Here is a 25,596-nt window from a genome sequence, read left to right as displayed (position 1 = left end):
CTCCCCTCCCGCTCCCCCCCGCTTTGATTTGGGAGCAATCCATTCAATTTTTATTCTTTCAGCTCCTAAAATCTTAACATATTCACTTGACATAATCTCAAATTAATTCTTACATCTAACCCTCTTACAGACAATTTAAGAATTGTGCTGTGCCTAGCCCTGATGCACATGCTGTCCAACATGTTACTGAATCTAGTATCTTGGTTCCAGCCTGTTTGGTAGTTCCCAAATCGGTCATTAACATTGTTGTCATTGTTTTAGAAACTAATGTTTGCAGAGTATTACTCATGTGGTAATGTATATCTTTGCTCATCAGTGTTTCTTCCTCATTCCTCCCTTCTGCATTCCATTTCTTGCCCCCTGAAGTTCATCCTTCAGAAATTCTTTCAGGGAGAATCTGTTGGTGACAGATGCTTTCAGTTTTCATTTGTCTAAAAACATTTTATTTCAGCCTCACAGTTGAGTCACAGTGTAGTTGTGCATAGAGTTCTAGGTTGACAGTTGTTTTCATTCAGCCCTTTGAAGCCCTTTCATTGTGCTGCTGATCCTGGTTCAGTTTTGCTGTTGAGAAGTCTGCTGATTGTCATTCCTCTACAGGTAAGTTCTTTTTTCTCTATTGTTGCTTTTCGTATTTCACTCTGTGACACTGGTGAATTATGGTTTCGCTACAAAGCGTCTCTAGCTGGGTTTTTTATTTATCTTGCCTAGAACATGGGCTTCCTGATTTATGAAGTCTTGTTTTTCATTAATTCTCAGTCATTATCTGTTTGAATCTTCTCTCTCATCATTCTCCATGATCATTTTCTGGAACTGTCATTAGATATGCATGATAGAAATTCTCCTTTTATCTGCTCTGTCTGACATGCCAATGCACTTATTTCTATCTTTTTCTTTTGTAAACTACATTCTGGGTGTTCTTCTCAGATCTACATTTATTTGCCTAACTCTTACAGTCCAACTGAGTCTAATTGCCATTTATCCTACTCAGTGAGTTTTAAAATTTTAGTGGCTATTAAATCTTTCTCCAGAAGTTTCTTTTGGTTCTCTTCCAGATCCGCTTGGCTTTTGTTCCATTGCATTCCCCTCCCCCCATTTTTCTATTTCCTTCTTTTATACCTTTAATAATTTAAAGTTACTAATTTTATATTCTCTCTGATATTATTCATTTACCAGAAGTTCTTGGCAGCCCTAGCTGATTTTGCTTTCCTTTTATCTATTGTCATTTGCTCCTGATGCAGTGGTTTTTCATGGGCTTTGAAATTTTGAATTCTGAGTTCCCTAGTCAGTGAAGCTCTATCTTTGGAAAGCTTCCCCTATCTTGAGTTGAGGGTGTGTATCTTCTCTTCCAAGTTTTTTATTCTTGTCAGTTAATATACTTTAATGTGTATATTGGGCTTCCTGGTGGCTCAGCAGTGCAGAATCTGCCTGCCAATTCAGGAGACTTGGGTTCAGTCCCTGAGTCAGGAAGATCCCCTAGAGAAAGAAAAGGCAACCCACTCCAGATACAGTCCATGGGGTTTCCAGGGTTGCAGAGTTGGACACGACTTAGTGACTGAACAACAATAACAACCACAGTATGTATATTAGATGCTCAACAAAGTCTTGTCTTTATTGATGATATGGATAACCTAAAAAAAGATAAATCAATCTCCTTATCCTCTACCTTTTACTGGAAGGGGATTTTTCTCTACCTGTTTCCCTCTAAGCATTTTTGCTTACAAGTCTGAGATTTTTTACTACTGTTGAGACATACATTTTGGGGACAAGAGAATGCAGCTGGCCTCAGAAGAAGAGACAGAGGCAGATGTTCTGGAAAAGGGGGAAAGAGGATGGAAGAGTCCTTCAGTCACAAGAGGAGAGACAATATCAAGCCAAACAGTGGACAAAGAGGAGTGAACAAGACCATCATCTTCTCTGGGTTGAGAGGGGAGCAAACACAAGGATAATGTGGCGATGGACCAAAGGGGTGGGGGGAGGCATCTCATGATGTGGAGGCTAGATACTTGGAGAAGGTGAGAAGAGGTATGTATATCCCCACCTTCCCACTTTTATTAATGATGACAGAGGACAGCAGAAGGCCAAGACTTACCACGTGCTGGGGACTGTGCTAAGAGCTTTGTCTGGATTCTTTCCTTTGATCCTCATAACATCTCATTGAGGAGGCACTTGTATTCTCCCTAATATACAGATGAGGACACTGCCATTCAAGAAGCTAAGCAATGTAACCCATACCCCACAGCTAGAGAGAGGAGCAGAGCTGAAATTTGAACCAGCTGTATCCTGCTCCAGAACAGAACACGGGTTGCCATGCCCTTCTCCAGGGAATCTTCCCAACCCAGGGATTGAACTCAGGTCTCCTGCATTGCAGGCAGATTCTTTACCATCTGAGCCACCAGGGAAGGCCACATGGCACATGGTGGGTGCTTAGTAAATACTTGCATAGTAAGCAACTCATGTTTTTTTCCTTTGTAGAGTTGAGGCGCTGAGCCTTGGAGCAGTGGAATAGCATGTATTAGAGTGAGGCGCTCTCCTTCCCTTCTCCACCCTGGACTTTAAAGTCGTCCCCTGAAGGGACCAGCACCCTGGGCACTTTCTCTGGTGAGGAGGCTGGGCTGGGGGGGATTTTCGAGAAGCAGGTCATCCTGCTGGCTGATACAGTGATGAGGAGCCGCCGCCTGGACGCTCCCTTGGCAGGGTGACAGTTTCTAGGTATCGATCACGCTGAGTCCCATTATTATCATCCCCATCTTGGTGGGATCACCCCCCTCAACCACTGCAGAACCTGAGACTTGGTAGGGTTGGAATGTCCAAGCTGTAGGGTCTCCCCGGGCCTGTGCATTGCAGGTAGACCCAGCGTCTCAAGTATTTATTCTCCTGCGAAAGGAGAAAACCCAGAGTGACAGGCGTTGGGAGAGTGGGGGATGGCGGAAATGTTCACTGCCAGGAATTTGCCACCAGGATTTCGTGCCTTTCCTCTATAAGGGGAGTAACTTGTTTCTTACTGCAGAGTTTCTGGGAGCCCCTTACTCTACGGCTGCAGGCTGCCTGTGAGTGGAGCAGCCCACCGACCCAGCAGCTGCGTGTCTCCTTGTGTTCCCTGGGTCTCTGGTCTCCTCATCGTCCTTCCTTCCCCTCCCTCTTCCTGCCTTTCTCTCTCTCTCTCTGTCCCTGTTTCTCTCCCTCTCCCCCCGTCACTTCTCCCCTCTCCTTCTCAGCTCTCCCGACCCCTGCCCCGAGGACGTGCACTTCGCTTTCTGTGAGTTTTCTACCTCTCCTACCTCCCAATGCCCTCTTCCTCTCCAAAGGCACAGTGTGACACCCCGTCCCACCTCCTCCCTCACCCCACCACGCCTGAGAAGGTCCTGGCTTGCCTGCAGCCTCAGGGCTCATCCCCCAGAGGCGCTTCAAAGCTCCTTGAGCTTATAGCTCATGAAAAGCATCCGGGCTCCAGGGAGAGGCCAAAGAGCTGGGCAGCCAGATGCACCTGCTGAGTTTAAAGTTCCCCACTGGGGAGTGTTTCCTGGGGTACCTGGGATGCCCGGCCCCTGTAGGGTGCCCAGAGGCCCTGATGCTGTGGGGACAAACTCCCGGGGTGCCTACCATCAGCCCCGGGGGACTTCTGAGGTCCCCTGTGCTGACCCACTGTGGGGGCCCCCCTGGCTGTGGGCTCCCAATGCAACAAAGAGCCCCATGAGGCTCAGAGACCCAGATCAGCATTTTAAAGAAAGGTCAGCCAGAAGGGATTGCTGAGACCTGCTGGGAGCAGAGGGGATGATGGCTAGGGAAGTTCGCCAGCCCCAGGCCCCCAGCAGGCCCATCTGCTGCCCAGGTGGCATTTGAGAGGTCAGGAAAGGCACAGATAAGAAAGGGGGAGACTTGGACTCCAACTTCTGCTCAGATGCCAGTGAATGAAGATCCGGGCAGGTTACATAATATCTCCAAGTCTCACAGTCCTCCATTTCAAAAGAAAAAGTCAGAGAAAATGGTCTCTAGAATCCTTCCAGCTCTGGCGTTAGGCTGGTCCCAGGAGAGGGCCGAGGGCTGGGTGACCATGAGGCTGCTGTTGTCCACTGATCCCAGGAAGGCCTCGGAACAAATACTAGCCGTGTGTGACTCGGGATGAGGTGGGTATGTGACCTTTTGGGCCTCAGTTTCTCCATCTGTGTAGTAAAGTAAGAGTAACACTTATGGGATCCTGTAAAAATTAAAACAAGAAGGAAAGCCCAGGGTTTCTCAAAGGGTACGCCATGTGGCCCCAGGCGGTACCCAGGCTGACTTTAGCTCATCTTCCATCCTGGCGCTCAGGTCCTGCTCAATCCTTTCTCAAACCCAGTTGCCACAGAGACAGTCAGCATGACTGTAACACATCTCTATTACTCACCAATTTCTCCTTTAAGCAAAGGAAGTCCAGGCCTCAGGGTAAGGACTGGCTGTTGAGAATATCAAGTTCTGATTTGATAACATCATTTTTATTTATTATGTCTGTTTTCATGCTTTCCTTCTATTAGTTATTTATTTCCATATTTGTATTTTATCTTATTTTTTAAAATTTTATTTATTATTAATTTGTCTTCTGCCCACAGTAATGCTGGTTTTCCATGAAGGTCATATAATATCCTCTTAATATAAATTTGAGTAAGTAAATGCAATCTCTTGGAGACAAATATTAAGTAATAGTAAAGGCAGCATGATGCTCTGGTATAAGTTGTGTAGGTGATCTAAGAATTGGGGGAAACGTTTGCATTAAATCTAGCAACATGTCAAGTGCTTCCTATGGTCCCTGACCTCTTTGGTGTATTTGTTGTTGTTTTATTGCTAAATTGTGTCTGACTCTTTGGCCACCCCATGAACTATAAGCTCAGCAGACTCCTCTGTCCATGGGATTTCCCAGTGGGTAATCATGACTATTACTGCCATCGAAGGAAGGGCACGTGCTGCTATGTGCCATTGCTCTGCCTGTCACTTCAGCTCCCAAGCTGTGCTGATGACACTCGTGTCCTCGTAGCAGGTGCTGTGGGCAGTGCAGCATAGAGATAAATCCTGTTCAGTCTTCAGATTAGTTCTGACTCAAATGGTCTCTCCCATCGAGTTTAATGGAAAGTCATTCCAATGGGCCAACAGATTATGAAACCATTGAACGTCTACACTAGTGAGAAAGGGGTTGGAATTCTCATCTGAGCCATTGACTTTGTTAAACCGAGTATGTATTACCTTATGAAGTAAAAGCCACTTATGCATAGCCACCAGTGTGTCTCAGTATAGTGTCACCAAGACAGATCTTCAGAGAAGAGTCAAGAGCAAGTGAAAACAAAAGCTGCAAGTCCATGGCTATCCATCACCCAGGAAGTTCCCAAGATGATTAGGGCAGCTTGTGTGTTAACTTTGTTCAACTCACAGCTTTCTATTGTGTTACAAGAAGGGAAGAACAAAATGAAATTTATATATAAGCCAAGAGATGTTTCTTTAAACTTCCCATCCAGCATAGCACCTTACAGGAGATATATTTAACACAGCATTCTGGGGCTCCCTGGGGCTTTCTGAATGCAAAGATTTAGCCATGTGTCTGGGCATATCTGCCTCTAACAGTCTGGTCTGTCGCACCTGCATAGTGTAAGATACCTTTCTAGAAGTATCTAAAGTTTGTGATCGTAAAAGCCCATGTCAGAAGTCCCCAGGGAGGAAGATTTGGGGGGGGGGGGCGAGGGGGCCACTCAGTGGATGCCCCCAAACGGCTTCAGCACCTGGAAAAGCCAGAGGTCGCGCCTCTCTCTGTTTGGACTGGTAGCCATCGGCACAGTGCTCTCTCTGGATTAGCAGGACAACTGTGCAAAAGTCCCCCTGGTGGCAGACTCAAGGACTCAGGTCCCGACCAGTAGTGAGGACCAACCTTGCCTTCTTGTCCTCTAACACTATTCCTAGGACACTGTTTCACATATGCTGAACATCTAACAGCCTTCTGCTGAAACCTCACAAGCTCCTTCCATAAAGAGTTGTAATGAATTTTCCTCCTGAACTCAGCTGTCAGTTTTCTAAGCCCAGTTTCCTTAATGGCTTATTTTCTTTGACTCCCAGGATATTGCTAGATTGGAGTTTTGTCTTATTTTGTGTGTTTTTGCAAAAATGTTGCAAAAGCAGAATTTCTTGGTTTCACACAGATAGCCTTACCTCTCATTAAAATACCATGGTTTATAATTTGTTAGGCCATTAAATGATTATCTCACCTTTGGGAAGCAGGAAGTTTGGCAAGTGTGGGATAGATACTAAAGTTGAAGAAGGGATGTGACTTCAAGGGTGCCAGTTGTCAGTGTGAAACAAAGGGATCCTGCTTTGGATAATGTTATGCTAAAAGCAGACACCAACAGTGTAAGTCAAAATTAGAAGTCAATGAAAGCAATAGAGATGTTTGACTTTTGACTCATTTCTCCTTATTTCTCAAGAGGGTTTATAAGTGGGAAGGTTGATCTCCACATTTTTTTTTTTTTTTTTTTTGCCAAAGCAGCAAGAGTTTCTAGGCAGAGGCAAGATTAAATCCCTTGATTCATCTGCACAGTCCATCCCTTTTATTTTTATATATCTGTATTTTTTTCTTTTTCTTTTGGCCATACCTTGCAGCATGCAGGATCTCAGTTCTCTGACCAGGGATTGAACCTGTGCCCCCTCCAGTGAAAGTGCAGAATATTATCCACTGGACTGCCAGGGAAGTTCCTCCACCCCTTTTATAATATAGTCAGTAGAGTATCTTGGAGCACAAGTGATAAGGAGTTGAGTTTCACACTTGATCTTGAAACAGAGCTTGAACCAGAGCTTTTTCAAAGATCTAGTCAGGGACCTTCTATGAAGAGGATGAGAAAGTCTATCAGTCTGAGCATCAGAAGAACAAGTGAGGAGTACTGAGGACAGCCTCTTTCCTTGGTGTCTTCTTCCCACTGTGAAAATGGGTGGATGAATTTTTGCCTTGCCTATGTCTCAGGGACAAGGTCCACAGCACTGGTGTTCTGGTGGGGTGATGCTGCTTGCAGAGATGAAAGGGAGGTAGGAATTTCCAAAAGTCGAATGGGATGAAAGTGCAAGACGGGTTCTAAGCAGGGCAGGGTCCATGAGTTGGGCCTCCAGTCATAGATGTAGTTTAGGGAAATGAAGGCTACATTCTTTGGTTGGCACTGGGGCCAATGATTGAGGAAGGTATGGTGGGACTCACAGACACTATTTTCCTCAGAGCCATTGGCTTTGATGTGTTAGATGAGGGGAGAATTTTCCGTGGGTTCTTTGTCCTAGCCCCCAAATTTTTCACTTGGAACTGGCTGATATAAAGCCCCTGATGTGGGGCAAGGATGGGAAGTAGCTCACAGGTAGGTTGACTTGGACATGCCCCCATCTGGAAGACAGGCACTGGATCTATTATATAAGAATGCCCATAGAAATCTTCAGGGCATCATTTTGACTTGTATGAATCACTGACAAAGCTTTAGGACTTATTTAAAAAGATAAAGTTTTAGAATAACCTAAATGTCATCAGTATGCCATGAAATAGAATATGATTCAATTATTTTTTAAAAAATGTTTTCTTGTAATTAAGGTACATTGGGAAAATTCTGTGTTCCATGGCCCTCAGACTCACACTTGCACCTCATCAGTCACATGTCAGTCTAACTCCACCCTGTACCCAAAATCTCTGCTGTCATTAAGAACTGAAAACTTCAGAGGGCAGATTTGCAGCTGCAACATATAATACAGAACACTTCATGAAAAAACAAAATATTTTCTATGACATTTAATGACACAGAGGAGAATGCTTACAATTTAATGTTAAGGGAAAATAGAATAAAAATTAGATGTTCAATCTAACCCTAATTTTGCAAAAATACACATCCAAGAAACTGTGTGAAAGAAATATATAAAAATATTAATAATGGTTACCTGTTGATGGTGATCATTCTAAATGAATTTTATATTATTTTATGAAACTTTAGGGGTCTGAGTTTTTCTTATAAGTAGAAAAAGATACTTATAGTAAAGTAGAAAAAAAATTTATAGTAAACAAACCCTTCCAAAGCACTACCTGAGTGCCTCTCTCCATCCTGGGGACCAGTGCTTCCTTTCGGTATTCAAAGGCCCTTAAGTATGGTTTCACAGGATGTGCTGCAGTAGTCTTATCCCTTTGCTATAAGTCACAAAGAGATAAATTTCTCCAAAAGTACATTCTTTCTTGTGATGACTCAATAGATTTAAGCCTCAGTTTCCTTGCCTGTAAAATGGGAGAATAGCCACTGTCCTGATGCTACAAAGAGATGATAAAGACTAAGGTAAGGAAGGTGAGTTAAATAGTATTTTAACACAATGGTAATTTAAGGAGTGATGGGTTACCTAGTGGCTAAGACAGTAAAGAATCTGCCTTCAATGCAGGAGACCTGGGTTCAATCCCTAGGTCGGGAAGATCCCCTGGAGAAGGGAATGGCTACCCATTGAAGTATTCTTGCCTGGAGAATTCCATGGACAGAGAAGCCTGGTAGGCTACAAGTTCATGGGGTCACAAAGAGTTGGACATGACTAACACTTTCCATCACCTCATGGGACATAGATGGGGAGACAGTGGAAACAGTGTCAGACTTTCTTTTTTTGGGCTCCAAAATCACTGCAGATGGTGACTGCAGCCATAAAATTAAAAGATGCTTACTCCTTGGAAGGAAGGTTATGACCAACCTAGATAGCATATTAAAAAGCAGAGACATTACTTTGCCAACAAAGGTCCTTCTGGTCAAGGCTATGGTTTTTCCAGTGGTCATGTATGGATGTGAGAGTTGGACTGTGAAGAAAGCTGAGCGCAAAAGAATTGATGCTTTTGAACTGTGGTGTTGGAGAAGACTCTTGAGAGTCCCTTGGAACTGCAAGGAGATCCAACCAGTCCATCCTAAAGGAGATCAGTCTTGGGTGTTCATTGAAGGACTGATGCTGAGGCTGAAACTCCAGTACTTTGGCCACCTCATGTGAAGAGTTGACTCATTGGAAAAGACCCTGATGCTGGGAAGGGATTGGGGGCAGGAGGAGAAGGGGACGACAGCGGATGAGATGGCTGGATGGCATCACCAACTCGATGGGCATGAGTTTGAGTAAACTCCAGGAGTTGGTGATGGACAGGGAGGCCTGGCATGCTGAGATTCATGGGGTTGCAAAGAGTCGGACTCGACTGAGTGGCTGAACTGAATTGAACACTTTCCCAGTAGTAGTTACAGCTTAGAAATCATGGTAACAATGTAAGCTCTATTAGCACCTTTATCACAACAGTGTATATGCTACTAGGACTGACAGATGGATAATTAATATTATTGTGGTTGTAGATTTTTACAGCTGCATTTTTCTCTTTGGATTTTAATATGTTAAATTTCTGTTTTAATAAGCCCCCTTTTCGAACTGAAACAAAATAATGTCATGTGCTGCCAGAAAGAGCCACCAGAGGGAGCTAAATCCCTTGCAGAGCCCATCTGACTTCCCTGGAGCAGTATCAAATTTACACTTGAATATGGGAAGTGGGTCTGAAAAAAACATGGGAAGTGGGTCTGAAAAAAATGAAATCCAGTGTACATTTATTACGATGTTGGGTCTACATTTAAGTAAATAAGCTTCTTTGTTCTCCTTGGCTATTACTTAAGTTTCTCTGTCTTTTTAGTTTGTTTATGCACTTTTGTTTATTTATTTTAAATCAGTTGGGATTGTTCAGATTGGAATAATTCAGAAACGTGAAGCCCCGACTTGCTTTGAAAGCTTCCAAGGACACATGTTCACACATGAAGAGGCTGCCTTCCTCACCGGGAAGTTTATAAATGTGATGAAAAATAAATAGGCGGCTTGTATTGTTTTCAAAACGGAGGAGGTTGGAATTTCTACTTTTGCAAAGACTTTCCCTTCTTGTACAGTGGCCGTACAATTCCAGCCTGTAGAAGTACCTACAAGAGGTGGAATGCACTGGGGCAAATTGTAGGTGCTTCTCTGTAGCTCTCGCATTCCTGAGGCTGTCCCAGGGAGCAGAAAGGTGGGGAGCGGGCGGGCATGTCAGGGTTCAGAGGGCCCATCACCCCCGGAGTGGTCCTGCCATGCCGTGGAACCTGTCCACGCCCAGTTGTTGGGGGCCATATGGGCCATATGTAATGACTGTGGCAGAGGGCAGAGGCATTGCGCCTCAGTTGTCAACCCAGCTGAGGGTCCATGGGATGCAGCACAGAAGTGTGGGTCAGGGAGTGACAATTTTGTCCACATTCCCCCCACAACACACACACACACAGAGGGACTGGCTTAGGGTTCAGAAGCTCTGATCAGAGTTTGGCTGTTTGTTTTTGGGTCACAGTATTATTTTCAGAATGGGAGAGGTTGGAATTCTACTTTTGTAAAGGTTTTTCGTTCTTGTTCATTGGCCCTCAATTCCCAGCCTGCAGACCTACCTACAAGAGGTGAAACATCCACACAAAGGTCTGTATGTTGTTTTATTCATCCTTACAAACAATCCTTTGAGATAGGCAGGGCAGTTCCTGTTGCTATTCCAGTTTACAAATGAGAAAACACAATGAATGAAGGGGTACTTGAGGTTCCCTTTAAGTGTGAGGTCTAAGTTGGTGGGGCCAGGTGCCAGGTTTTCTGAAATCTGTGGTTGGTAAGGAAGTAGTGAGAGAGCTGAGCCATGGCCCGATGAGGTCTGTTTCTGGTGGATGCTGGTGGATGGAGGCACTCTTTCATTTGGTGCCCACCAGCCAGGAGGTGGTGAGGACTGGAGATTGTAGGAAGAGCAGGATCTTGACTTTGATGGTGAGCCTAGTCTAGGTTGTGTGTAACACAGAAACTGCGAAAAGCTTTAATCAGCACAGGGACGACAAGTGATGGAGAATGCAGAGGAGATGATGCCTCAGGGGCCTCCCAGCACCCTCTGGAAGGATGATATGATGAAGGTGATGATGGAGGAGAAACCCAGTGAGGATTCTGCAGTTGGGGTGACAGAAGTCAAAGCAACCGGTGGCCTTTTGCTGCTAGACCCCTGGCTGGTGTCTGAGGGGAACCCAGACTATGGGGAAAGTCCAGCAAGGCCTGAAGGGGATTCATTGGTCTGTAGAAGCTTAATTATCTGAGGAAAGGGAATCCATCCTGGGGGTTTCATATTCCACTGGGGAGACAGTTCTATCCTTGGCTGCTCTTTTCATCCTTATATGTTTTGCTTTTAAATTTCAAATCTAAAACTTGAGGAAAGTCCTTAACTTTCCTGGTATGCTGAGACCCAGAGGCAGCAAAATATAGCCACTTAGAAGGCTAATACTGGGTTGGCCAAAAAGTTTGGGAAAAACCCAAATGAACTTTTTGGCCAACTCAATAAATCAAGGACCCTCTGGGCAGTGACCACCTTCCTGCACATCCCCGCAGCATTTCTGGGGCTGACACCCGCAGCCCAGTGCTGGAAACGACCCAGGGCCTCTGCGTGTGCATGGGACTGGTGCAGCAGGAATGTGTTCAGAGTAGTTTCTGAACACAGAGAACTTTTCTAATGGATGTGGGTCCAAGCCCAATAAATGTGTTCTGAATAGAGCAGGGAAGGAAGCTCCAAACACCCGCCTTGAACCTCTCTGCCCAGCTTGCCTTCCCCTACCCCAGCCTGCCCTGCATCCTAGGGCCTCCAAGGGCAAGGGGAGGGGCTGAGCTCTGACTCAGGCAGAAACTGCACAGGCCTAAACCATGAAGGATGCTAACTTGGCCTTCACCACAGGAAGGGCTGACAGGAACCTGAGAATTCCAATTAAGCTTAAACTAATGAGCTGGAAACTTTGGGGAAACCATTGTGGGCAATGAGGGGAGAGTGTGATCATCTCCCTTTTAATTAGCGCTGGAAAAACCTGTGGTCCAGCTAGTAGCAGGAGAAAGGGCTCCAGAGGGAGCATCAGAGGGGAATTCCCCTGGTGGGAAGGCACAGAGGCTGATGAACAAACCCGGATGCCTTCTTCACCTCTAAGTGGGGAGAAGGGAAAATCCTAAGTGGGAAGAGATGGCCTTGAACCGAACCTGAGCTGTGCTCCTCACACGATGGAGGCTGAGGCTGGATAAACGCAGAGTGACTTTAGGGAACTCTGCTGTCTCTAGGAGCTGTCACTGTCCCTGAGACCAGGTCTCCCCGGCCTATCTCTGGCTACTTTCTTAGGCAGCCTCTGTCGCTTAATAAGAAAAAGGCAAAAACAAACAAACAAACAAAAACTACCAGCTGCTGCTATCAAAGGCCACAGACCACCGCCAGGCCGGCACGGGAGACTGGGGCACCTAGGATAGGCGACAGGGAAGAGCCTGGAGGGATGGATAGGGGTCGATCCAGGGTGTGTATCCTGGAGAAGGGTGCTCCTCACTCCCGAAGCCCGAGAATCTTGGGGCGTCCGGCCTGTGCAATCAACAGCTGGTTACTTCTCCCCTCCTCAAAGTGGTCCGCTTTGGGGAAATCGGCCTGCCCCGGGCGCCCGACGGTCCTCCTCGGGTGCGCCAGGGCGCTCGGCTGGGGGCGCAGCACCTTGGAGAGAGGTGTCGGGTCCTGCGCCTGGGTTTGGGGCTCTGTACCTTTCGCACTGGGGCTCAGGGGTGAGTGCCAGGCCGCCGCCAAGGGGTCTGCCGGCCCCCTGCCCAGCCCGGAGCCGAGGCGAGCCAGCGTGGCGAGCCTCCTCCCCTCCCGCCTCGGGCGGCCTGAGCCCGCGCCGGCTCCAGTTGCTGCAGCTGCTGTTGCTGGCGGCTGCGGGGAGCGCGGGGAGCGCGCAGAAGAGGCTCGGGAGGCGAGGACGGGGACGAGGAGGAGCCTGAGCAAGCCGGGAGGAAGATAGAACGAAGGCCGAGGAGGCTCAGTGGCGTGGCGACGCGGCTCGGGGATCCCGGGAGCATGGGCTAGGGGCATCGGCGGCGGGCCAGGCGCGGTGAACCTGCCGCGGCCCGACGCACACCGGGGCGGAGAGAGAGAGCCGAGCGCAGCCGGGAGAGGAGGAGCTGGCGCGGGGGTACGCGGGAGGGGGCTGATGAGACATTATTAACGAGTTGCCGCCTAATAAGCCCAGAGCGGCGGGCTAGCTGCCCGGGCGGCGTGCGGGGAGGGGTCCCGGGCCGGAGCGCGGCGCACACGCGTGGCGCACGGCGGGCGGCGCGGCGCGGCGCGGAGCCGAGGGCACCCGGGCCGGCGCGCAGAGCCGGGGCGGGCCCGGGGGCGGCGCAGACCCCGGGCGCCGGCGGCCCGCGGCGCCCCCTCGCTCTCGGCGCTTGGGGCCGGCGTAGCCCGGGACGAGCAGGGCGCGGGCCTGGGAGGGGATCTGCCCGCGCGCTCCGTCCCCCTCCCCCCCGGACGGGCGGGCGGCCGGGGGGAGGGAGGGCGGGCGGCGGCGGCGGCCCGCTGTATATATCTCCGCGCACCCCGCCAGGTCGCGCACAGCGCCCCGAGCCCAGGCGCCTCCCCGCCCCCTTCTCGCGCTCCGCGGCGGCAGCAGTAGCAGCAATATGGCTGTTGATGGGTGTTCGGGGTGGTGCCGGCGGCGGGAGGAGCTCCCCCGAGCCCCTGCGCCGGCTGCCCGTTGCTAGCTATGGCAAATGGTGGCGGCGGCGGCGGCGGCGGCGGAGGCAGCAGTCTTAGAATGAGCAGCAATATCCACGCGAACCATCTCAGCCTAGACGCGTCCTCCTCCTCCTCTTCTTCCTCCTCCTCTTCCTCCTCGTCCTCGGTCCACGAGCCCAAGATGGATGCGCTCATCATCCCGGTGACCATGGAGGTGCCGTGCGACAGCCGGGGCCAACGCATGTGGTGGGCTTTCCTGGCCTCCTCCATGGTGACTTTCTTCGGCGGCCTCTTCATCATCTTGCTCTGGAGGACGCTCAAGTACCTGTGGACCGTTTGCTGCCACTGCGGGGGCAAAACGAAGGTAACGCGCGCACCGGGCGCCTCCCCACTGCGCCAGCCCCGCCGCTTCTCCGCGTCCCCTGCAGCCCACCTCCTCGCTCCTCAGCGCGCCGTGCCTCCCTCCATCCTTGCCTGCCTGCCCCTCGCCGTCTTCCCTTCCCTCCGTTCTCCTGGCGCTCGCCGACTGGGGCAGCGGCCGGCGCACCGGGGGTGAGGAGTTGCCCCCAACCGATGCGCTCCGGGACGCGGACGCCCCATCCCGACCTCTTAATTTATTATAGGGTTGTCTGCGGCTGCGGCTGGGGCCGAGATGGGGGACGCGCGCCGCTCGGGGCCGGTGGTGCGGAGTTAGGGAGAGCCAACCGGGAGGGCACCGAACAAGCTGGGGGTCGTGGGTGCGCTTTCCGCGCGGCTCACCTGCCCGGGCTGGGCTCCTTGTGGTGGGCGAGGGGGGAGCACGTCAGCCCGCACTTTAGAAACCTGTTGGGGAGGTGAGTCCGTGGAATCAGAAAAGGAAAATCCTATAGGCACGGGAGGACATCTTTTGGAACTAGGGAATCCCGAGGGAGGAACGTGGCCAGAGGGCGTGGGGCACCTGGAGGGGCGAGAGAAAGTTTGGGAGTAGCATCCCACTTTCAGGAATGTAGCGAGGTGTGAAGCCTGACGTCCCCTCCCTCTGTGACTCTTAGATATTCTTCTGGAACTGACCCCCGCTCCAAGTTCTTCAGCATCTGTGTTCTCGCCCCCAGACCACCGCCTTTAGGTCCGCGAAAATGCCACCAACAGCGTGGCGCTGGAGCGGGGGGTGGACCACGGAGAGCCGGCCGAGGCCGCGGTTCTCACGCGAGCCTCCTCCCCGACGTTGTTGAGGTGGCTGGATGTCGGCTATTCCTGGCGCAGAGACGCCCACCAGCACCCAGGCTCGCTACACCTTATGCACGGTTGCTAGGCTGGCTGCCTGGTCTGTCGCGTCGTGTCCCTTAGAGATGTCCTCTCTCCAGCCGCCCCCCCCCCCCCCCAACTGGCTGAAGGTGCGGGGGGCAGCTTTTCATAGAAAACAGCAGGATAAAAAAATAAAGAACTGGAAAAAAAAAAAAGAGTGACCGAGGTGTTTTCTGTTTAGACCACTTTTTAATCGAGGGGTCTAACCAGTGCTACTGTTTTCAGAGGGAGCGGGGGATCGGAGAGGGACAGTGAACGGTGCAAGGTAGACGCAGATCTCGGCGGGAATGCTCACGTCTTTTCTAATAAAGTTAGTCCGCGGACCCCTCAAACTTCTACAGTGCACAGCAACTTGTAGCAGCCTCCTTAGGTGCTTCTGGGAGGGAGTAGGTAGGACGGGGGCTGTGGGTGACAACACAAGGGTGAAAGGAAGCTCTTGCTTTCTCTCCTGATCATTAATTATACATCCTGTTGGGTACTGGGGCTCAGCTGTGTTTTATGGCAGCACATTTGTGTTTTGGAAAATACTGATGTGTTGGAAATAAGGGAGAAAAAGAAAAGCCATCATCCGATCCCTCCTCCTACTTCTCTGAGACCTTCCAGGTGTTAGCCAGCCAGTTTTCTCTGGAGTTACCTTCTTGGCCATAGCAGTTTCTCCTCACTTGTCAAGGTGGAAGACCTCCCACATTCCAGAGAAGCCAGCAGGTTACCCAGGATCCTAACCCTGAGACCCCCCCAGACCTGGCCCCTTGCCTAGCCCTCCTGACTGGGCGCCTGTTCATGTTGTTGTTGTTGTTGTTTAGTTGCTAAGTTTTGTCGGACTCTCTTGTGGTGACCCCATGGACTGTTGCCCGCCAGGCTCCTCTGTCCATGGGATTTCCCAGGCAACAATACTGCTGGGGTTGACATTTCCTTCTCCAGGGGTCTTCCGGACCCAGGGATAGAACCCGCGTCTCCTGCATTGCAGGCAGATGCTTCACCCCTGAGCCACCTGGGAAACCCACGCTTATTCATAGAGTCTTCTTATTCACACGTTCCCTCTCCGCTGCCTCCCCAGCAGTCTTCAGTCTGGGAATGTTTTTCCTTTACAGAGATTCTGTGACTACCCTTGGGGGGAAGAAAAGAGTCGTACGCATCTCAGATGTTTTCTAGACTGGGTTTAGTGAACTTTTAAACAACCTCCTTATCTTTCAGGAACTGGGCAGGCTTGATCATACTGAGAACTTTTTTTTCAGTGAGTGAAAATAAGTTTCAGTGTTTTTGTGATCCTGGGGTTTTAAACGCAGCTTCTGAAGTCTTTTTACTCTAGGAGGTACATCAGTACTACCGCAGTGCCTGTGATGAAATGCTGATTGGATGTTTCATGTAAAGAGTCTCTTTCCTAAATGATGACCAAGCATAACTTCTGTAAGTTTTCTCAAGAAAATAGTTTTTTGGCAGCAATCATTAGAAAAGAACAATCCCTTTATATCAAGCTATATTTTGAAGCTCCAATGCATGCCAAGTTGACATAACCGGAAGTGTCTACAAAGAATCAGCCTGGGACAAGAGATTGCTTGCAGTTGGTAGGGAAGATGTGAGGCCAGTATAGAATGAGATAGGGTTACTTTTTGTGTCTTTAGAGTCCTTTTTAAAAACATGCCTAGAATCACTGCCCCTTGATTTGCTCAATTAAACAAGTGTGTGTAACCATCTCATTTTGCCCAATAGTAGTTACTTAGGCCTTTTATAAACTTTATAAACTATCTTTCTACCCTTGAGGTCTGTATTTTTACTGCAGTCTCTTTTTTTTTCTTTGTCCTTCATTCTTTTTGCTTTCCAAGTATTTAGTAGTTGTCAAGATGCCGTTCAGAAGAATGCATTTGGCTTCAGTTTGGAATAATTATTTTAGTGCTGGGTTTTCCAAGCAAACCAAGGCTGCTTTTCCTCAGTATTCTACCATCCCTCAGATATGTTCACCCTTATCCTGATTTAGCCCCAAGATGGTCTGACCTGGAACTAGGGTCTTTTTCACATCTGAAACTCTCGGGGAGTAAGCTTCAGCCAGGGCTCTGGAATCACAGCATTTGGCCTCTGGGACTGTACTATCCTTTTTGATCAAAGGAACCTGAAACTGGGTGTACATCAAGAGGCATCTCATCCTTAGTCCCTCTGACCTCCGAATCTCAAATCGTGAATGACTTCACTGTTCTGAAAAGAATGGCACGTGGACTTCTTTAGGAAACAAAAGACAAAAAAGAATCCCATTTTCTTGCTGTTTGGAACTTGGGCACAGTCATTCCGGTACTATATTCTTTGCTGTACTTTTTCACATTATGGTCTTTTTCTCTGATGGGTTTCATCAGAGCCCTCCATTCACTTGGCTGTGACGTTTCCAGGTTGAAGTCAGCCGCAGACTGTAGTGAACAAGGAGCTGTTCTGGCAGCCTCAACAAGGTTGTGACCTTGAAGGAGTGGTTTTAGTCTCTCTGGTGTCTTTCCTGCTGTGTGAAATATGGGCTTGAGTTCTGTGAGTGTTAGTGCCCCTTCCTGCCCTGGAACTCAGTGGAGGACAGTAGAAGGAGTTGGTGATCTATGGGTAAAGTCTCTAGCTCAGAACACATTTTGCAATTCTCCAGCTTCAGAATGCTTATGTGTCTTTATTTCCACCTTCTGCTCTTCTTCCAGCTCACAGGCTGCTTTTCTTTAAATGACTGGGGAAACTGAGGCCAGTTTCCTATGGTGGTGTGGTTTGCTGGGAGGGGCCTCATGTGGCCAGGCATAGACTCATCCTGTTCTCCGTTCAAGCCATCCTCCTTGTAGAAGTTTGTGTTCGATTAAGTCTGGTCTGCATGTAATGAATTATGGACGTATTGTCTCCATGGCTGTGTCTGAGAAAACAACACGTTTTCTCTGTCAGGCTCGTGACTAATATAAACATCAGATCCCATTACGGCTCGGTGATTACCCAGGGTCTGGCCTGGCGCATCCAATCAGGGCTGGAGCTTCAGAGCCTCAGAATTCTTGATTCCAGATTGGCCCCTGTGTCTCATCTCATCCTGGAGATCGGCGGCACTGGACGACCTTCAGATGCTCCGCTTTGATGGCATCGCTTAGGGTGGCCTTGGAGAGCGCTCAGGTCCCAGGCACCAGGGAGCTGCAGGTGACCTTCCTTGTCCTGAGAGCTTTTTCTCCTTGTTCCTGGCTCTCCCTGTGGAAATGCACGCTTCCGTAGAGACACTGCAGTCAGACAGACCCGAGTGCAAATCGTGGAGCCCACGCTTGTTACCTGGGCATCTGTGGCTGGCAGCTCTGTTCAGCTGTTTGTCTTCACCTGTAAGAAGAGTGTGATGATGCTTCCTTTGTAGGTTTCTTATAAGGAGGGAAAGTACTGCCTATATACCACTCAGGAAATGCCTGTCACTTAGCAGGCCTGTCAGTGGGAGCTCTCAAGTCTTTACAAGGTGGCAAGTTTAAAATTTTCTCCTTGAGTCCTTGAACTTTTGACCCTGGAAGGGCACTGACTACAACAAATAGAACTTTTGAACCAAAGGAGACCTGTAGACCCTGGAGTCGATCATCCTTGGGTCAAGCATCCAGTTAGGGGTCACACTGAGGTTTGGGCTCATGACTCTTGGCTGGTCCAAGTCTGGCAGGTGGGGGAGGGGGAGCCTGGGAAGGCTCCGTGGGCATGGGTGTGGACGTGGAGGGGAGCTTGGCAGTTTGGCTAGTGCTTTGATGGTGGGGAAGAGAGTGGATGAGCCTTGCATTGTGCGGCTCCAGGAGCTGCAGGCCTAGCGCAAGTAGAAAGTTTGGTGGCCGTGCATGGCTGTCTAGTGTCCCTTGAGAAAGGATGAATTCCACTCCTGTTATCCCCAGCCCAGTGATCACAGACCTGTTCCCCTGAGGCTGTGACAGTTTCCCCACCGGGGTGCCCTCTCCCCAGACCAGCTTTGCCCTGATGGCCCCCAGAGCAGTATTTCCCCCAGTGTGTTCTGTGGAGCACTTGCCCTTGAATTTGCCTTGTGAAACAAAATTGAAAGTCAGGGCAAAGCTGCGGGCCCTTGGAGAGTCACATCACAGGTTGGGAGAAGTTCCGCGGGAGAGGAATTGGGTAAACTGCCCTTGGCCATGCTCACTTTGAGCAGCTCAGCCTGGGTGTCAGGGTCACTGGGTAGCACCCCAGAGTCAGCCTGTGACCTTGGGCAAAGACTTCGCTGCTTTGTTCCTCAGTCTCCTCATCTGTATACTAGGGATCGTCGCAGAGCACAGCCCCTTGGGATAGGTACCCTAGGGGACCCCACTTTATAGCTTTTCCTAGGAGGACACCAGTGACTGAAAACCATGTTCTGGCCCTGCTTCCTGGTGCCCAGGGGCCTGAAGTGCTGCCCTAGTGTGTGGCCTTGGGGAGAAAGGATTCCCAGGGCAAGGATCACTAGGGCCTTCTTTCCTGGATGGGGACATCCCTCTGTGTGGCTGCTACAGGGAGTTCTTGCTTTGGGTCTCTCTCTGACCAGGGCAAGAGGAGCCTGGTGCTGAAGCAGTCAGGTTGGCATTGGATTACAACGCCAGGACCTCCTTCCCAATGTGGGCAGCCAGGGTGTCCCTGCTCACAGTGGCAGTGGCCGTGCTAGCCTGTGAATCACAGCAGCCAACACCATCTTCCTGGGATGTCAGAGCTGTGGTGCCCCTGTCGGGATGCCTCTGTGGTTTGCACGAGAGGGGCCGTGTTGGTGCCGTGATGCCGCAGCTTCTGGAGCCTTGCTGGGAACCCTGGTCTCTGCAAGCCCTATCTGGGGGTCAGGCAAGGTTGGCCTCCCGCAGGATCTCTGACCTCCCACAGCCTTTCTGTGCATAGCAGGGAGCAGATCAAGAGAGTGTCCTTTTCTGAAATGCTTCTTTTCTTAAAAAAAAAAAATTATTTCTTTATCTGGCTGTTTCAGGTCTTAGTTGCAGCACATGGGACCTTCGCTGTTCATTGTGGCAGGCGAACTCTTAGCTGCAGCTTGTGGGATCTACTGACCAGAGATGGCTCCTAGGCGTCCTGCATGGGGAGCACAGAGTCTTAGCCCCTGGACCAGCAGGGAAGTCCCTGAAATGCATCAGGTGGAGTGCTGACCCTGGGCACACGGTGAAAGACGCTCTGGGGGCCCAGCCTCAGAGGCAGTGTGTGTACTCTGGGGAGAAGGCTCCAGGGCTATGCAGTTGGGATGTCAGATCTGCTCCTCCAAAGGCCAGAGAGAGCATCAATCTGTATTAAGCTCCTGGGGCTTCTCGTATCTTAATATGTACACAAATCACCTGGGGAACTAGTGGGATGCAGATTCTGATTCAGAAGGTCCAGGGTGGGGCCTGAGACTCTGCATTTCTCATGAGACACAGGTGCTGGGCAGACCATGCTTTGAGAAGCAAGTATCCGGTCCCTTCCTCAGTCTCTGGGCAGTCCCTTTCTGAAGACAGGGCTATTTTAAAATATGGAAATCCCCATTTCCTCAGCAGTGGGAAGGGATGAGAAGAGGAAGGTTCACTGTGCCAGGACAACCAGGTCGAGAAAACTCGGCTCAGGCCTCTTAGCCTTGCTGCAGTTCAGTCTGGACCCTTGCTGCTAAAGCTGATTGTCAGCATGCCTGCTCCCAAGGGACCCACAGCGCCCTTGGTTTGGGCTTGGGTCATGGTGGCCAGGGCAGCGTCCTGCAGATGTGCGGGGTGTGGTCCAGGTGTTGCCCACAGGCTCCCCCTCGTGCCAGTGGGTCCCGCTGCAAGGGGTGAGACTTTCCGAGGTCCAGAATGGCGACTCGGCCAAACCACTTTCTTGCAAAATTAGAGGCTCGTGGTGGAGCGGGGGCTGCTCTGTGGTGAAGCTCCGGGAAGCCAGCTGCTGGCCATGCTCTCCAGACTGTTTGAAGTTGGCGGGCCGCAAAACTGCAGCCCGATTTTCCATAGAGAGCCGGGTGGGCCTTCCCAAACCCTCTCATAGAGGGTGCAATGCGAGAGGGTTGGGCTCAAGACCTGCTCACTGAGTGTGCAGAGATGGGTGGCCCTGAGCTGTGCCGCCCTCCAGGGGTCCTTCTCCAGAATTCCAGCAGAGACAGTTGAAAGTAGCTCCTCTTCTTACCCTGTTTCTGGTTTTTCACGGCTTGTACTGTCAGGGGCTTTTTCCTGGAGATGTGCTTTTTGTGTTGTTCCACTGTCAAAGGGGAGAGCCTGGAATAGACATTTATCTTGAACATCTTCAGGCTAAATGAAGACCTTAGCATGATACCTGGCACACAGTAGGCCCTCAAATAATTTTTTATTTTATTTTTTTAAATTTGACTACACTGCATGGCATGTGGGATCTTAGTTCCCCGATCAGGGATTGAACTTGTATCCCCTGCCCTGGGAGCATGGAACCCCAGCCACTGGATCGCCAGGGAAGTCCCAGTCTTCAGATAAATCTTATGGTTATTACTGTTGTTTTTGCTTTTGTTCCGTAGTAAGTGCATCCTGTGATCCAGGAACCAAGCTAGGTGCTAGAATAAAAATAAGATCCAGTCTGTTTGGTGGAGGGGAGGGAAGAAATCAGTTATCTTCTCGTGGGTACACACATTTCTGGTCTCTGCGTTGCCTGCAAACCCGCCTGAGGGCCGGAAGAGTCGAGTAAATATAAGCAAACATGTATGTTGGGTGGGTCCTTCCCACAGTGGTTTTCGAGTGGGTGTGAGGGGAGCTGTGTGGGGATGTTATAGGTACAAATGGAGTTTGCTGCTCTTTAGGGTAATTTCTTAGAAGCTATGGAGAAACTCTGGGTGAAAGAGACGGGTTTGATTCAGTGACAAAATGATGTTTGAGTCACTTCTGAATTTTAAGTTTTCATGCCACCCGGTCTCCCCTGACCGGTGGGTAACAAGAATTAGTTCATGATGAGCACTTGTTCTTGAGCTGTGTGAGTCAGGCAGGGGATGGAAGGACAGCTTCAAAACAACGGCTGCCTGAAGATGGGCTTTGCTTTGTTTGGGGCATTATTTGGTGATTGTCTTTGGGGCATTGTGTCTAATTGCCAGTTTGGAAATGTAATTGGCACTCCGGGTCCAGAATGGATCTACTTAACATCGTCAAGCCCAGCCTTGGAATCATCTCCATATAAGACCTCATTACCTGTGTGACTAATGCTTCTGTACATGGCCAAAAGAGAAATTTACTTTGTATTCTTTATGCTGCTTCACTGCCCTCCCTACTAGGTTTTTCCAGGGGACCAGATCCAATTGACTCTGGGCCTTTCAAAGGTAGTTAATAGGAACTTCCATGTTCCTTCCTTCTCCCCTTTCTCCTGCTCTCCGTTTTCCTGACTTCCTTTCTTCCCCAGTGGTTCCTGCCAAGTCCAGGAGCAGAGGGACTGAAGTTTGCAGGTTAGTGGACAGCAAGTAAGGGCTTGATCTCGCAAGTTGAGAAGCATGTGGGAGTGTGACATTGTCCTACCTCCTCTTCAGCACTAGTGCTGGGAGCCCTCTGCCCCATCTCTAGAGGAGACAGGGGTGTTCATGGTCTTCGGAAGTCACCATTCCACGGGGGGGTGCAAACCCACCTTTGAATGGAAAGGTCTTTCTCCTTGCACTAGCCCCTCTTTGCTTCTGGGGTGTTTCTGGGACATACAGAACACGTCTTGGTAGGTGATGGATTTTGGATTCAGTCCAGTTCAGAAAGGCCCAGGGCTGGGTGGGTTTAGGTGTCAGCAGTGATCTTGAGATGTAGAAATCCCTTGACTTTTGTTGCTACCATGCAGGCCACCTTCTTTTTTTTTTCTCATGACTCTCTCTAGTCCTTCTTCCCCAGAGGTGGTGAGGTTTCCCCATGCCCTGTTCCCCAGAGTTTGCACTAAAAAAAAATTTTTTTTAAGATTTATTTACTTATTTATTTATCTTGGCCTGTGGTGGGTCTTTGTTGCTACACGTGGGTTTTCTCTAATTGCGGCTACTCTTCGTTGTCGTTTGCAGGCTTCTCATGCAGGCTTGGGCAGTTGCATCTCCTGGACTCTAGAGTGTGGGCTCAGTAGTTGAGGGGCATGGGCTTAGTTCTCTGCGGCATGTGGGATCTTCCTGGACCAGGGATTGAACTGGTGTCCCTTGCACTGCAAGATAGATTTTTAACCACTAGACCACCAGGGAAGTCCCCGTGTTGGGTCTTATTGGAAGCTGGGGTGAGGATTTGGCTGTCCCTGAGCCATCAGTTCACCTCTTTGTCACTGGATCGTGCCTGGCATTTCCAAAGTTCAGCCTCTTTCAGAGTTTAGTGCTGGGCTTGGCTGAGAGCAGGTGTGATTGAGGGGTGATGCCAGGAACCCAGATGTGGAGTGCGGATGCTTTGTTAAGCACGAGTTGGACTCTGCTTTCTGGGTGTTGGATGTTCCCAAAGGATGGAGAACAGACAGCGATCTTGAGCCTCTTTTTGGAACATTTAAATACAGCTGCTTCTAGAATTGAAGATTATTCCTCTCCAACTGCTCATCTTATCTCTTCTCCTCTGGGCTTCTCTATGCCATTGCTGTCATTCTCCTCATTTTGCTGAGCAGAAACAAATCGGAGCAGAAAGAGAGCATGCAAGAGGGGAGTGTGAAGGAGGGCAGTGGGGCAGGAGATGCTCACACAAAGAAAAGTAGAGTTTCTCTTCTGGGAACTGGAGGTTAGACAAATATGTAATTGGATGGATTTTGTTTTTAGTCCCTTCACCTTTGTCTTAATGAATAAATCATGATAAGTGACCTCGCCCCCAAGGTGTGCAGAATGATATAAAGACCAATGGAAAGCGTGTTTTCCCTCCTGGAAGAGTTTAGCTTTGCAAGTGAGAAGTTCCCTCTGATTAACTGCTAATGTGAGGTGTGTGTGGCCCTGTGACCCAGATGCCAGGGGTTATAAGGTTTCTGGGGTTTTTTCTTCTTTGTGCACCTGTTTACATAGGAGCAGCTTCTTTTCTTAGGGAGAGGATGCTGTTTGAACTTGTTTTCTCTTTACTTGACTTTGGAAAGTAGACTTTTTGTGACTCTGGAAGGGGAAAAAGTAGATGTACAATGATTAGCAAATGGAGAGCTCAGAGATAAGGACCCTGAGGCTTGGAGGAAAGATTTGGAAGATGAAAGGGTTTATCCAAGTGCCGGGGATTTTCATGACCAACATTAGCTGGCCACCGCTTAATACAGTGTTTGTCTTCTTTGTGCATCTGGGAGCGCTTTCCTCACAGTGCTTAGCGGCATTGATTTAACTGCTCATGAATTACGACCATTTCTCCCGTAGATTGTGGCAGCCACAGCTGACCAGGTGGTAAGATTTTTGAAGAATACAGGAATGGTGTCTTGAGCTGAGCCCATCAGAGAAGTCAGTAATTTTCCTGTCTTCAAGAAATCCATTTCTTAATGTCCGTGTACTACCCTGTCTTCCCTGTAAGATTTCTTTTTCAGTTTGTGTTTCATACTTTTGTCCTTAATCCTAAATATGTATATATTCATTGTAGAAGATGTAGGCAGGACAGAGAGGAGGATACCTCATACCCATCATGATGGCTACTACGTCAAAAGCACAGAAAACAGCAAGTGTTGGTGAGGATGTGGAGAAATTTGAACCCTGGTACACTGGAAATGCAGAATGATACAGCTACCATGGGAAACTTACGGTGGTTCCTCAGAAAAATTGAAAATAGAACTACCGTATGACCTAGCAGTTCCACTGCTGGGTACATGTCTAAAAGAAGATATTTGCGTATTTCTGTTCATACCAGTTGTTATTCGTGATAGGTGGAAGCAACCCAGATATCCAAAGATGGATAAATGGATAAACAAAATGTGGTATGTACATACAATGGAATGTTATTCAGCTTGAAAAAGGAAGGAGATTCTGACGTGTGCTACGACATGGATGCACCTCAAGGACATTATGCAAGGTGAAATAAGCCAGTCATGAAAGGAGAAATACTGTGTGATTCTACTTATGTGAGGCACCTAGATTCCTAAAGACAGAAGTAGAATGGTGGTTATCACGGGGTAGGGGGATGAGGGAGTTGCTGTTTAATGGATATAGAATTTCAGCTTTGCAGGATGAAAAGGTTCTGCATGGTAATATGAATATACTTAATATTACCAAAAGGACTTCCCTAGTGGCTCAGATGGTAAAGCGTCTGCCTACCATGTGGGAAACCTCGGTTCAATCCCTGGACCGGGAAGATCCCCTGGAGAAGGAAATGGCAACCCGCTTCAGCACTCTTGCTTGGAAAATCCCATGGATGGAGGAGACTGATAGGCTACAGTCCACGGTGTTGCAAAGAGTCGGACACGACTGAGCAACTTCACTTTAATATTACCAAATGGTGCACTTGAAAATGGTTAAGATGGTTAAGTTTATGTCTATTTTCCCACTAATAAAACTTTTTAAGAAAGGAAGAAAATCCCTCTAAACCCCACTTCCTGGAGTTTGTCATCATTATCTTTGAGCACATTCTTCACTCTAGTGCTCATGTTTGTCGTTGGGGCAGCTGATATCTTTCCTCCAAGGTCTGGTAACAGGCAGTTCCGGGAGAAGTTTCCTGGCTGGCCTTGTTTGGTTCTCATGGTACCCATAGTGAGAGCAGAAGGACGGACCCAGCAACCCTCTTTCTGCCATCAAGTCTCATTTGATAGTGTATGAAGTCAAATGGCACTGGATTTTTAATTTTTTTGCCTACGTCTTGAGGCATGTGGTAACTTAGTTCTGGAACCCATGCCCTCTACACTGGAAGCACAGTCTTAACCACTGGACTACCTGGGAAGTTTGTGTATTTTTGATT

The 25,596-nt window shown here is 49.0% G+C and overlaps 1 protein-coding gene across 34 annotated transcripts in view; it reads left to right on the top strand.

Annotated features, from left to right (window-relative positions):
- The first annotated feature begins 12,497 nt into the window (after window positions 1–12,497).
- The window catches only part of KCNMA1 (potassium calcium-activated channel subfamily M alpha 1), a 752,676-nt gene continuing 739,577 nt past the window's right edge, over window positions 12,498–25,596 (top strand). For 5 of the 34 annotated variants that reach the window (XM_070470894.1, XM_070470912.1, XM_070470893.1 and 2 more), the window contains exon 1: window positions 12,537–13,910. In XM_070470894.1, the coding sequence (XP_070326995.1) occupies window positions 13,575–13,910 (336 nt within the window). In that variant the 5' untranslated portion in view covers window positions 12,537–13,574. Of the gene's footprint in view, window positions 13,911–14,577; window positions 14,859–25,596 lie in introns of those variants that run through there. The other 29 variants (XM_020905771.2, XM_070470906.1, XM_020905766.2 and 26 more) reach the window with 15 other exon arrangements.

Source organism: Odocoileus virginianus, chromosome 7 (genome assembly GCF_023699985.2).
Source record: "Odocoileus virginianus isolate 20LAN1187 ecotype Illinois chromosome 7, Ovbor_1.2, whole genome shotgun sequence".
Classification (NCBI taxonomy): Eukaryota; Metazoa; Chordata; class Mammalia; order Artiodactyla; family Cervidae; genus Odocoileus; species Odocoileus virginianus.
Note: the sequence above shows the minus strand (reverse complement) of the source record. Positions and strands in the feature narration are given on the sequence as shown.